A 13,258-nucleotide genomic window follows, 5' to 3' on the forward strand; every position below is an offset into this window, starting at 1 on the left:
ACCAGTTGCACCCACTACTTGGAACTCATCTATAATAACGGTTATACATAAAGAAGGTAAGGACGCTACTGAATGTTCGTCTTACAGGCCAATATCACTACTGAATACGGACCATAAAATAGTAACAGCCATTATTGCCAATAGGTTAAAGGACATCGTGCCAGATATAATAGACAGCGACCAATGTGGTTTTATACCAGGTAGGCTGTTGTCAGATAATATAAGGAGGACGTTAAATATAATGGACTACGCACAAAACAATGGTGCAAACCTTCTACTCTTAACACTGGATGCAGAAAAAGCATTTGACAGAGTGCTATGGCCATTCATGTTTGAAATTGTAAGAAGCTTTGGATTTCATGAGAATTTTAATAAATGGCTTCAAGGAATGTATAAAAATCCAGTGTCAAGAGTAAAAGTAAATGGCACAATATCCAGAAGATTTCCAATCTATAAAGGTACAAGACAAGGAGACCCACTCTCAGCAGTTATATTTGCTATATGCATGGAAGGACTAGCAGAAAGTATAAGGAAAAATAATACCATCAAAGGCATAACGATAAAAGAGGAACAGCACAAACTGGCATTATATGCAGATGACGTGGTTGTTTATTTAACATCACCAGCCCAATCCTTACCAAGCCTAATGGAAGCAATTACAGAATATAGTAAACACTCTGGTTATAAACTAAATGAAAGTAAGTGTGAAGTATTAACAATTGGAGAACAGATAGATTCGGAAATCAAGGAAAAATACAAGTTGAAATGGGATGCAAAGAAAATCAAATATTTAGGAATCTACCTCACTGGAGATATAACAACATTATACACCGACAATTATCAAGCCCTTGAAAATAAAATACGAGAAGATCTTAATAGATGGAAGATAACACCTGAATCCTTAATGAGTAGAGTAGAAAGCGTCAAAATGATGATCCTCCCACAGTTTCTGTTTTTATTTCAAACATTACCAGTTCCCATTCCACAGCGTAGCTTCAAAAAATGGAATACAATGCTCTCAAATTTCATTTGGAACTACAAAAGTAAACGGAAAAAACTTAGTATACTAACTCAAACCAGAGAAAAAGGAGGGTTTAATTTCCCTGATCTAAAGTCCTATTTCCATGCAACTCAAATAGATACAATAATGAAATGGATGAATAACTCGGTTCAAACCAAATGGAAAGACATAGAAAAACAAGCAATATCAATATCAATAGGAACACTACCTTTTCTGAGTCTAAAGGATATTCAAAAACATAGTGGAAATAACAGATGCATAGAAAATACCCTCAAAAATTGGAAAACTATTCGTAAATTGTATAAATGTGATGACAAATGTATTTATTTGAGAGAGATAGCCAGTGACCCAGACTTTTTACCTAATAAAACAGACAAAATATTAGAAGAATGGGCTAGGAAGGGACTACAGGTGTACTCACAGATGTTTACAAATGACATGATAGACTCATTTGAAACCTTAGTTAATCAATTTAATATAAGTAATAGCCATTTTTTTAAGTACTTACAAATTAGAAGCTACCTTATAACACAGCAGAGGAGACAGGAACAAAGATCACATATACTAATGGAATATCTGATCAAAAATAGAAACAGTGAAAAGACAAAAATCTCAAAAATTTACAAAATCATGCAAGAAATCAAGATACAAGAAGATAACACTAAAGAAAAATGGGAAAACGAATTAGCAATAACAATTACGGATGACGAGTGGAAAGAAGCATGCAAAAGAATATTTAAGACAACACAATCAAAATTCTGGAAAGAATTTGCTTGGAAAATAAATATGAAGATCTTCCTAACACCGAAAATGCTGTCAAAATATAGGCCAACAGGCAATGCAGAATGCTGGAGGAAATGTACGGAACGAGAAGCCAATCACACACACATTTTCTATACATGCCCTAAATTGAAAAGGTTTTGGGAGGCAGTTCAAGTAAAAATAAAAAATACATTTACCTTACAAAATCCTATACATCCAGTCAATATTATACTCGGTCTTATTCCATTAGATATATACAGAGAGGGAGATAAATATTTGTACACCATACTACGTATCGCGGCTTTAAAGCAAATCACACGTAAATGGTTGGACTTAAACCCACCATCCGTTAATAATTGGAAAAAAACTGTTGAAGACATAAAAGAAATGGAAAGAATTACTTGCAAAGTGGGAGGCCGTGAAGAGCAATTCACTATGAACTGGAGTAAATGGACCGAATGAATGAGTAGGAAGGAAGCCCCCCCCCCCCCCCCAACCCTCCCCGATCCCACCCCTCCCACCCCCCTCCCTTTGTCTCTTACTTTTCTATTTCTATCCCTATAATTTCTCTATTATTTTTTATTTTATTTTTTATTTATTTTTTTTTATTTTATATTTTCTTTCTAGTCTCTATTTCTTTATTTTCTTTATTTCTTGCTCTCTCTATAAAAAATGTAAAAAAATGATGCAGGATGAACTTAAACAAGTGAAGAACTTGTAAAGTGTGTGAAATGAACTTATTAATGTAATGTAAAGTCCTGCAATAAAGTATAAAAAAAAAAAAAAAAAAAAGACCAGTTGCACCCTGGAGTCATCCTTAGCTAGCCTAAACCTGTCATAGCTGACCATTAGAGGAGGGGGAAAGCACACACTGAAATATCTTATTGTACGGCTCCTACAAGGACAATTTAAGGATTTACTAAACTGCTGTGCAGGTAACAGCTGCCGTTATAAGCTGTTATCCAACTTTTTTATGGTCTGTGTGCATCCTGCTCTGTTATCAGTTCAAATAACCATACCTTTCAGATACACCTTTAATAGATACACAGAGAGCTGACTGCACCTTACATGAATGTACCCGCTTTGTCTCAGTGTTTGTGAGGTCAACATGAGCCCACGTTCTTCAGTACAGGGCCTATTGTAAATGCAAATTCCCAATATTTGGTATTGTAAATAAGGATCATTCATTAATGCTCTACTTACTACTGGTTAAAATGCAACACAATTCACAATTCGGTTCGATTTGATTTTGACTCGTTTAATTTTTTACGACGGTGATGATCATAGAATATATTATGTTATTTTGTATTTATGTGCAGAGCAGATAATATAATATCCATAGGGGTGGACGGTCGTTCTCGTACAGGCCAGCAGGTGGCGCTGTTTGTATTGTGACACGACTCAGTCGAAGCGGAAGTGGCAAGTCAGCTGACAGCTTCATATGATCCAGAGGAGAAGCAGAATTTGATCGCCCGTTCCTTGTTTGTTTTCCCCATAGATCTACCTTTGCCAAACACCTGATCATGGCAGGGAGGGGTAAATTAATCGCCGTCATCGGAGACGAAGACACGTGCACCGGGTTCCTGCTCGGGGGCATCGGCGAGCTGAACAAGAACCGCAAACCGAATTTCTTGGTGGTCGAGAAGGACACGAGCATCACAGAGATCGAGGAGACCTTCAAGTAAGTCGTGATTCAACCATGTTCACCTAGAGACGAAGGCCTCTGTCGGGGTAGATAGACGCAGCACGTCAAGACATTGTAAATAGATGCACATCGGGCGACTGAACGCCTGACAGAAGTCTACAATCTGTCATAGGGCTGCAGGGAGAATGCAGGTCACATGACAGCGTCTCGGTGGTCGTTGTATGCTCAGGGTAACAGTACAGTACAGGCCAGGGTGAAGGGGTATCATTCATCTGATGCCCATCATAAGGGGAGGCTGGTGGAGGTAGAAATCGGAGGACGGGGCTCATTGTAACGCGTGGAACAAAAATGAGGATTAACAAACACGCGTGTTTGATACCATCCGCACCCTCTCTCCCTAACCAGACATGAGAGTGAGCCCGTCCTCCGATTCCTACCTCCACCAACCTCCCCTTATGATGGGCATCATAGATGAATGATACCAATTCACCCTGGCCTGTACTGCACTGTTATCCTGAGCATAACCAAGTTCTGTGTTATGAGTTCCATATTCCATATTCCATGTTCAGAGTTCCATATTCCTAGTTTCATATTCATATTCTGTATTCCATATTCTGTATCCTGTGTTCCGTCTCTGATCTGTCTCTCTCGCTGCCATGCCAACCAGGAGCTTCTTGGCCCGTAACGACATCGGAATCATCCTGATCAACCAGTTCATAGCGGAGATGATCCGCCACGCCATCGACGGCCACATGGAGTCCATCCCGGCCGTGCTGGAGATCCCCTCTAAGGAACACCCCTACGACGCCTCCAAGGACTCCATCCTCCGCAGGGCCAAGGGCATGTTCTGTGCTGAGGACTTCAGATAGACACACACACACAGGGACACACACAAACACACACAAAGACACACACACACACAAACAGGGACACACACGCGCACACACACACACACACACACACACACACACACACACAGACATACACTTGCAAATACTCTAAAATCAAATGTTGTGTTTGTGAAATGTTCTTTTTCATTCCTTTTGTCTGGAAACACAGAATGTGTTATCATATTTATCATATTATGATAGCAGCACTTGTTGGTTGACGGCATCGAAGGGTTAATGGTTCTACTGTCTCTGCCTTTCCAGCTTATTGATGTTGTCTTAAATCTAAAACACCCTGTGTACTCTGTCATGTAGCAGTCTCCTTCTGACCTCTCACCTCTGTCATCCGTCTGTTTGTCCACATTAGTACATCCCATGTTTAGTCATTGTTATGAAGGAGGGGTTGAAGGAGGGGTTGGATTAAGACAATGGATTAAAGTCTTTCAAGTCAAGTGATTGCAGCAGGGAGTTGAGGATGTTTAATAACAATATAAGTAATGTAAAGTGTGTCACATCCTGCATGTGACTGTGACTGACTGTACTTCTCCTTCTGTCGTTCACGGGTTCCTACACAAATAGATTTCCATAACTGTGTTGTCGACATCACCTGCCTCTCTGCATGTTCACACAGCTCGAGGCAGAGTCTCTTCACCTGGTGAAATGTACCATCTGGCATAGGTGACATAGGTTTAATTTAATTTAATAAATTCATCCTTCTTTTAAAAGTTAAGTAGAAGTGTTTTTTCCCGTTTTTTTTTCTTTCTTTCTTTCTTGGGTGTTTGCTGTTGATTACTGCAAAATGACAGCCTGTTATAATGTGGTGAGAGTGTTAAAAATGTGTTAACTTATACCTGTGAAAACCCCAGAGATCTCTATGTTCATGAAATTAAATTATTATTACCTCCATCTGTGCTGTGGGTTTGTGATGATTGAGAGTTTGAGTCGAGCAGCGCGTTGATGAATCTAATATTCCGGAAGACGTCATCTAATAAGTTCAGACCCCGGCTGGCCATGTGTTGAGGCACTGAACCCCTAAACCCCCCACTGAACCCCTAAATTACAGAACATTCAGCATTCCCCCTGAACATGTCATAATTTAATGTTTCCACCAATTCAATTCAACTTTATTCGCCATGTGCAGTGCACTAGGAACATGACTTGGTATTCTCCATTCTCTCATGTTTAAAATCACCCCTATGTTTATTTTACAGCCTGGGTGCTAATAGGCAGCGGGCAGGGCTGAGAATCTAAGAATCTGCTCTTTACCTACGGAAAACGGGAAAGTGCTATACAGTCCAATCGATCCATAGGAGAAAATCCGAGCCATCTGACGTGAAAGGATTTATGGGTTTAGACGAAATTGCTTTCCCCACTGTGAGATTAAATACCGTTGGATACCGTGATCTGTGTTTGTGTGTATTACACAAAACACAAAACGAACAAAACAAATAAAAACACTTGAAGCAAACCAGCAGTATCACCGGCCCGACTCGCTACAGAGCAGCGCCACCGGAAGTAGGAAGTGGAAGACAAATGAAAGCTGTCAAACCCCACACACCACATCTTATGCTGGATATACAACCAGATATTCAGGACGCACATTTTTGCGCCCCGGCCAAGAAATAGACACAGCCAATTGGAGCGCTGCTACAGCTCACGTGTAAGCCAAAAGTATTTGCAGTGCCATAGACTGGCATTGACCGGCGCCCCGACGCCTCCCCCTATGTATTTTAACAGTGAATTTTACACACACACAGATAAAAATGTTTATTGTATTGGATGATTTTTAATGAATGCTGATAGGCGCCGACAGAATATCAGCCGCATTTTGTGAATAAACAATGTTTATTTTTAAAAAAAACTTTTACAAATCGCAACTAGGAAGTGAAGGTGGGGGCGGCGCCCCAGCGCCCTCTATCGGCCAGCCGCCACTGAGAATTTATTATAATTATGTTCATTTGTTTATGTAGGACATTAAAATAAGGTGTGCGTTACCATGGATAATATCTCCCACATCGACAATCTTCAAGCTCTGCTAACGTCTAGCACACACAGGAATATCGGCAATGGTACAGTAACAGTAATATATGTGAATATTGCCATGTAGCCTACAGTTATTGTTGGGAAAATATAAATGATCAAATTGACAGGTAATTGGCCTATATAAGCTGTAGGTCATTTAACATTGAATGTGCTTGTAAACTTGTGTGAACAATCGTTCCCATGTGTCAGGAACCAAGAGAACGTTGTGAGGGCTTCAAAGCAGGAGTCCACCCTGGTTGTTCTAGGTCGAGAGTCTTATCAGAAGGATAGATCATGTCCCTGGCTATCTCAGCAGGCCTCACAGTGCCTCACAGGCCTGTCCCAGAGTGCTCTGCAGCAGACGTACATGGAGGCCAGTCAGGTGCCAGGCATTCTTCCCTGCAACTTATCCAACGGCAGGCCCAAGGCGGCTGGCAGCAAGAAACGCCAGAGAGAAGCCAGCCAGAGTGAAGGAGGAGACGTCAGCAGCTCAGCCAAACGCTCCCGCAGTAGCCAGCCCAGCAGGACATGGAGATCTGCTGCAGTTGCTAGACGATCTCGCAAGCCTACACACCAGAATGGATCTTAAGTGACATTCTTCTCACACACACACACACACACACACACACACACACACACACACACACCTCCCAACTACCCCCCCCCCTCCATTCCAATTCACACACATCCCCCCATTTCCACTCCCCACCTCCAAAAACGCACAATCCCAACCCCACCACCCAACACACACACACACACACACACACACACACACACACACACACACGCACACAATACGTACAAATAAAATAATAAAATAAAGTTCTGTCTTTTTTATGCATACGTACCAATATGATTTGGACATCACGGTATTGCTGTCTTATAATAAACCAATACGTTCATACAGTGGTGAACCTAGCTGTCTCATCCCAGAATACCTCTGCAGTTTACAACTTTAAATTGCTGCAATGGTCCCAAGTAAGCTCAAAATACATTTTGACACAAGACACCCCACTTATATTAGCAAAGACATTGACTACTTAAAGCTATTAAGACTGCAAAATGATAACTAGAATAAATGCATGACGTCATGTGTCCGCTTAGCAAAGTGCAGGATCCAGCTTCTTGGAGCTAATAGCAAAAGCGAATGTTTGCCGAATCACTCATTCTACCACATTGGAAGGACATTGTAAAGATAATGATCGGAGAAAGGAGGGTCACCACCACCATCACCACCCACGGACAAGCTCCCAGCCCCATCCAGGCGATTGTGTTTTGCCCCCCCCCGAAAGAGCTCACATTTAAAACGCCCAGCACCACATTGGGGAACCTTCAACCTTGTAACTCCCAGCCAAACAACCTGGCTACCAGGACAACGAGTATTGGTCGCAATCGTATACATTTTTAAGCAGTTTAGGACACAAATAGCACAGGGAAAGCTGTGCGCATCGCTCCCTCCGACGGTGGAACGACGGGGTTTTGAGCGAATCACAACACAATACACGAGGCCTTCGCGGCCCACATGATTTTATTCTGAACGGAGGCATGTCTGCTCGCTGGTCCGTTCAAATTTGGACCTCAAGTCGGTTCCATCGGTGACTTTTGGCCCATTATTGGCGAGGAGAAAACACAGACGCCAGCACATTTTGTCAGCCAAGATTGCCGAGCATAGAGGGTTGAGTCTGTACGGTTCTCATGTCGCGTTTAAGACCAGCCCCCATCTCCGGGTTGAGCTTCATTATCACAGAGCAGCATCGCAGAGTGATTTGTAGCCCGCAACAAACGACACTTTTTACAGACATGGCAGAAGTCGCACCAGCCGTCGCCGTCGCCGCTCCGGCCAAGGCCCCCAAGAAGAAAGCAGCAGTCAGGCCCAAGAAAGCAGCTGGCCCCAGCGTCGCCGAGCTCATCGTGAAGGCCGTGTCCGCATCCAAGGAGAGGAGCGGCGTGTCTCTGGCCGCGCTCAAGAAGGCGCTGTCTGCCGGTGGTTACGACGCGGAGAAGAACAACTCTCGCGTCAAGGTCGCCGTTAGGACCCTCGTCACTAAAGGCACTCTGGTCCAGACCAAGGGCACCGGTGCCTCCGGCTCTTTCAAGATTAACAAGGAGGCGGTCAAGAAAACGGTGAAGAAAGCCGCCGTCGCAAAACCCAAGAAGATAGTAGCAAAGAAGCCCGCCGCCGCTAAGAAGTCTCCCAAAAAGGCCGTTGCAAAGAAGCCCGTCGCCGCTAAGAAGTCTCCCAAGAAGGCAGTCGCAAAGAAGCCCGTCGCCGCTAAGAAGGTTGCCAAGAGCCCCAAGAAGGTTAAGAAGCCCGCACCTGTCAAGAAAGCACCGACCAAGAGCCCCAAAAAGGCCGTCAAGGTAGCGAAGCCCAAAGCAGCCAAGGCAAAGAAGGCAGCCCCAAAGAAGTAAACTTGTGTTGACACGACAGTGTTCATGTTGACACTTGTACCACAAAAAAAGGTTCTTTTAAGAGCCACCCACCTTTCCATAAAAAGTGCATTTTCATCCATGTCGACATAACGGAACTTTCTCAAATAAGAAGGTCCGATTTACACCAGTCTCAATCACTGACCTATGCACACGAGAATAATAGCTATATTAAATATTGAAATGGCCTTAATGAGAGTTTAATACTTTACACAAACATATTTAAACAAACGATATATTGTCTCACTCGGTCTCTGCGTGAGCGAGGAGGGGGGGTTCTATGCTAGACTCCACAAAATACCTTTCAATATCGACATACGGTAGTTTGCTTTATATAACGTTATTTGGATAGAAATGGTCAACTTTTCGCTCTAGTAGTAGCCTACTACATTGCGTATGGGGAGAGCTGTGAGAGCCTAATGCACTTCACTTTTCGCTGTAATGCCAATAAGGAGTATTGTTTCGCTATTTAGTATATTATTAGGAAATGATTGGTTTGATTTGAACTTTGATTTCTGGCGCGCGAGGGAAACTCACAAAGGCCGAGTGAAACAGCGGCCAATCGCTGGGCGGCGGGAAGAGGCGCGCGTATCCGGGTTGCTGATTGGATGAGGTGTCATCGACCCGGTGGCCAATGAACGCTGGTCAGGCTGAGCTATAAGAACACCACCCCAAGCGAGCAACTAGTATCCGCTTTTTCTTTAACTAGAACAGAACCCGCTTTAAGTTTCAAGATGTCAGGAAGAGGTAAAACCGGAGGCAAGGCCAGAGCAAAGGCGAAGACCCGTTCTTCCCGAGCTGGACTCCAGTTCCCAGTGGGCCGTGTCCACAGGCTCCTGCGCAAAGGCAACTATGCCCATCGTGTGGGCGCTGGCGCACCGGTCTACCTGGCCGCCGTGCTCGAGTACCTGACTGCTGAGATCCTGGAGTTGGCCGGCAACGCCGCCCGCGACAACAAGAAGTCTCGTATCATCCCCCGTCATCTGCAGTTGGCCGTCCGTAACGACGAGGAGCTGAACAAACTGCTGGGCGGTGTGACCATCGCTCAGGGCGGTGTGCTGCCCAACATCCAGGCAGTGCTGCTCCCCAAGAAAACCGAGAAGCCCGCCAAAGCCAAGTAAAAGTTCTACTACGGCTTTCACCCCACTACTTAACCCCAAAGGCTCTTTTAAGAGCCAACCACTTGTCTCTCAAAAAGTGCAATTTGTATTTTCATCTCTAAACGGTGTTTGTCCGCTATGAGTACCCTAGTGTGCCTCATGTTGAAGCCTGCAATCACTAAGTTAAACAGTCACCATATTCATAGCTTTCAGTCACGTGGTTTCTTCCCTAGCAACCACCAAACTGACGGGCAAAAAGTATCATAGCAACATCGCTCAACATGGCTGCCTACTATTTAGACCACCTCACTCATGAAGAACTATCAAGATACACGACGGTGATAGGAGTGTTGGATTCCCTGTCTTCTTCTCTATCCGGACACGTTGGAATTATTTTCCTAACCCCCGGAGAATCAAAGTTATTGACCTGCAAAGGGTGCCTCCTTGACCGGCTTTTCCCGTGAATAACACCGGTTATGGAGGTGGTACAAACATAAGACTATTATTGCTAAATTCACCATCAGTATACGGTCATTTTGAGCCCTTAACCACCGCGCTGACACCCCGAGAAGATAGACTTTTAATATGAAACTCGATCAACCGGGCGTTCACCGGCTGCTGGACGAAACTCCCAACTCCCGCTGTCAGCGAGGCGAGGGAATATTTCTACCCGGGAATTCGCTCCTTGCTGTGTCCACGGTGATAGGAGTGGAGGATCGACTCCATTCAAATAGTGTTGGATTCCCCGTCTTCTACTCTATCCGGACACGTTAGAATTATTTTCCTAACCCCCGGAGAATCAAAGTTATTGACCTGCAAAGGGTGCCTCCTTGACCGGCTTTTCCCGTGAATAACACCGGTTATGGAGGTGGTACAAACATAAGACTATTATTGCTAAATTCACCATCAGTATACGGTCATTTTGAGTACTTAACCACCGCGCTGACACCCCGAGAAGATATACTTTTAATATGAAACTCGATCAACCGGGCGTTCACCGGCTGCTGGACGAAACTCCCAACTCCCGCTGTCAGCGAGGCGAGGGAATACTTATATCCGGGAATTCGCTCCTTGCTGTGTCCACGGTGATAGGAGTGGAGGATCGACTCCATTCAAATAGTGTTGGATTCCCTGTCTTCTACTCTATCCGGACACGTTGGAATTATTTTCCTAACCCACGGGAAATCAAAGTTATTAACCCGCAAAAAGTGGGTTTTGCCCGCAAAAAGTGCCTTTTGCCCGTCAGGTGGGCGTTTCCACTATGCTGTGACGTCACATGAAAGCTATGAATACCTTCGTGAGGCTGAGAGAACGCACCCACAACACTTTTGATTTGGCCACGTGGTGTTGCCAACCAATGTTCCCTTCATGATGAATGCTGGCTATAAGAATAAACACAACAAATGCATCTGAGAATAGCGTAAAAGCTATAGCTGGGGTCGTTGTCCTTAAGAAAGTGGTATCACAACAGTGGTATCATCTGCCAGTTGACTAATAATTATGGATTTTCCCATAACACCGATTTTGTTTTAAATCTTCATATTATGTTTATTATTATAATTCACATGGGCGGGGCGGGTGGACAAGGGAAGCGCGCAATGGAGGGAGCAGGAGGGGTTTAGAGTTTTAATTTATGGCGGGAAGTGAAGGGTATACCGCCTGTCCACTAGGTGGCAGTATCTCGTTTGCTATGCTGTCCGGCTCAGTCAGGAGTCGGCCATGTTATTATTTGTTTAGTGTCAGACGTTCATGTTACGGTGGCCGTCTATTGAGCTGTCCACCTATTCCTGTAAGTTGGTTATTCGAATGTTTCTGGTTAAGTTATATATTATACATTTACCCTGCTTATACTTTATCTCAATTCATGCTTCTATTGTTTGTATATTTGCAGGGCGTTTTCATCTTTGTCATTAAACACTTCATTGACATTGAGGAGCGTATTTCTTCATGAAAACGCCAGGAAGCCATGGTCGTCGTTGCATGCTCTGTCCCTGGCTGCGCTTTCGGAACTGAAAACGTGTCCGAAGCACTCGCCATTGCCCTGTTGACGAATCATGGATTTGCCCATCAACGCACATCGCCTGTCACAGCCGCGCCGACCCCCCGAGGCCTGAAACTGGATCGGCCTAAAGTCGACGTAGGCGTATCGATTGAGGAATGGAACGTGTTCATCCGTCGTTGGGACGTCTTCTGCACTGGCTCAGGCATAGGAGCCGCCGAGGCCCCTTTCCAGTTGTTTCAGTGCGCTGGGCCTGAACTTGGTGACAGCCTGTTGAAAGTCAACCCCAACGCCGCCTCCGAACCTTTGCCACACCTAATTGCCGCCTTACGTTCACTAGCAGTCATCCCAGTCGCCACATGTGTCCTGCGCACCGAGCTGCTCCAGCTACGCCAGGAGCGTGATGAGACATTCCGCGCCTTCACTGCCAGAGTACGGGGGAAAGCGGAGACATGCGCCTATGTTACAGTATGTGGGTGTGGCGAGGATGTGGACTATACCGACCACATCATCCGCGACGTTCTAGTCAATGGCATCTCTGATTCGGACATTCGCCGAGAGGTACTAGGGACGCCAGACATCCTTAAAATGCCAGTGAATGACGTGGTTGCACTCGTAGAAAATAAAGAGATGGCCCGCAATGCTCTCCCGTCATCCGCCCTTTCGGCCATGTCGTCATTCCAGCGCTTAAAAAAGAGTCCACAGGCAAGCCCCACCCCGACCCCAGGCCCAGCGGACGTGGCTAAACGAGTATGCTGGCATACTCAGTATGCTGGTCTCCCTTTTCTCCCAAATGCCTTTCTGCCCCTCAGATTTAAAATGATTGGATTGGTTTAAGCATGACTAAAGGGTGTTCCAACCTTATTTCTTAAACCAGTCATTGCCTGTTAAGTCTATGAAGAGAAGAGAGCGAGCGCACAGCTAGTAAACGGGTGAAATCATGACGGCAGTTCGTGAGCTTAGAATTATAGGGTTCTATCTCCGTTTAGGGTAGTTCAGAGATATTGAGCGTCAAAGTTTTTACATTCCATTATGTTTTGTGAGATGGAACCTTTGTATTTTATGAATTACTAACTCAAAAATGTCAACATTTAAAAAAATAACACCACACAGGTGCTACCGGTTAGAAACAAAGCGGAGACTGGCCCAGCGTACCAGCGTGTGGCCAGCTCTCTGCCTAACAGACTTACCCCTATCACGACACAAACGGGGTTAAACACCCCTGTCTGTAGCCGTATAGAGGGACCGTTATTTACATCAATAACCCCTCCATGTCTATCAGGATCTGGCCCAGCTCATGAGCGTGCGGCCGGTTCTTTGATTATCAGGCATAATAAACCTGCGTCAATAAAGGGCATTGTTACACATAGCAAACACTCTTTACAGACGGCA

At 44.6% G+C, this 13,258-nt stretch overlaps 4 protein-coding genes across 4 annotated transcripts in view; all 4 read left to right on the forward strand.

Moving 5' to 3' along the window:
• The window catches only part of LOC308152855 (histone H1-like), a gene marked incomplete at both ends in the record, with an annotated part of 43,696 nt that extends 34,947 nt beyond the window's left edge, over positions 1-8,749 (forward strand). The window contains one exon of the mRNA XM_080525925.1: positions 8,699-8,749. Within this exon, the coding sequence (XP_080382051.1) occupies positions 8,699-8,749 (51 nt within the window). The remainder of the gene's footprint in view (positions 1-8,698) is intronic.
• Positions 1-13,258, forward strand: part of LOC308152940 (histone H3.2) — a gene marked incomplete at its 3' end in the record, with an annotated part of 110,290 nt that overhangs the window by 22,972 nt on the left and 74,060 nt on the right. The gene's annotated exons all lie outside the window — the stretch shown is intronic.
• On the forward strand, positions 3,247-4,983 carry LOC308152920 (V-type proton ATPase subunit F). Its single transcript, XM_080525992.1, has 2 exons — positions 3,247-3,464; positions 4,096-4,983. The coding sequence occupies exons 1-2, from the start codon at positions 3,307-3,309 to the stop codon at positions 4,295-4,297; spliced, it is 360 nt and encodes a 119-aa protein (XP_080382118.1). The 5' UTR covers positions 3,247-3,306; the 3' UTR covers positions 4,298-4,983.
• Positions 9,502-9,888, forward strand: LOC308152882 (histone H2A-like; the record flags this gene model as incomplete). Its single annotated transcript, XM_080525954.1, has 1 exon — positions 9,502-9,888. One exon carries the CDS (start codon positions 9,502-9,504, stop codon positions 9,886-9,888), a length of 387 nt encoding a protein of 128 aa, XP_080382080.1.

The sequence above is a fragment of the Nansenia antarctica genome, assembly GCF_963989245.1.
Source record: "Nansenia antarctica genome assembly, chromosome: 3".
NCBI classification, from domain to species: Eukaryota; Metazoa; Chordata; class Actinopteri; order Argentiniformes; family Microstomatidae; genus Nansenia; species Nansenia antarctica.

Coding starts and splice junctions, on each gene's coding strand:
- LOC308152920 (XM_080525992.1), top strand. CDS start 3,307: ATGGCAGGGAGGGGTAAATTAATCGCCGTCATCGGAGACGAAGACACG. Junction 3,465..4,095: donor GAGATCGAGGAGACCTTCAA/GTAAGTCGTGAT, acceptor CATGCCAACCAG/GAGCTTCTTGGCCCGTAACG.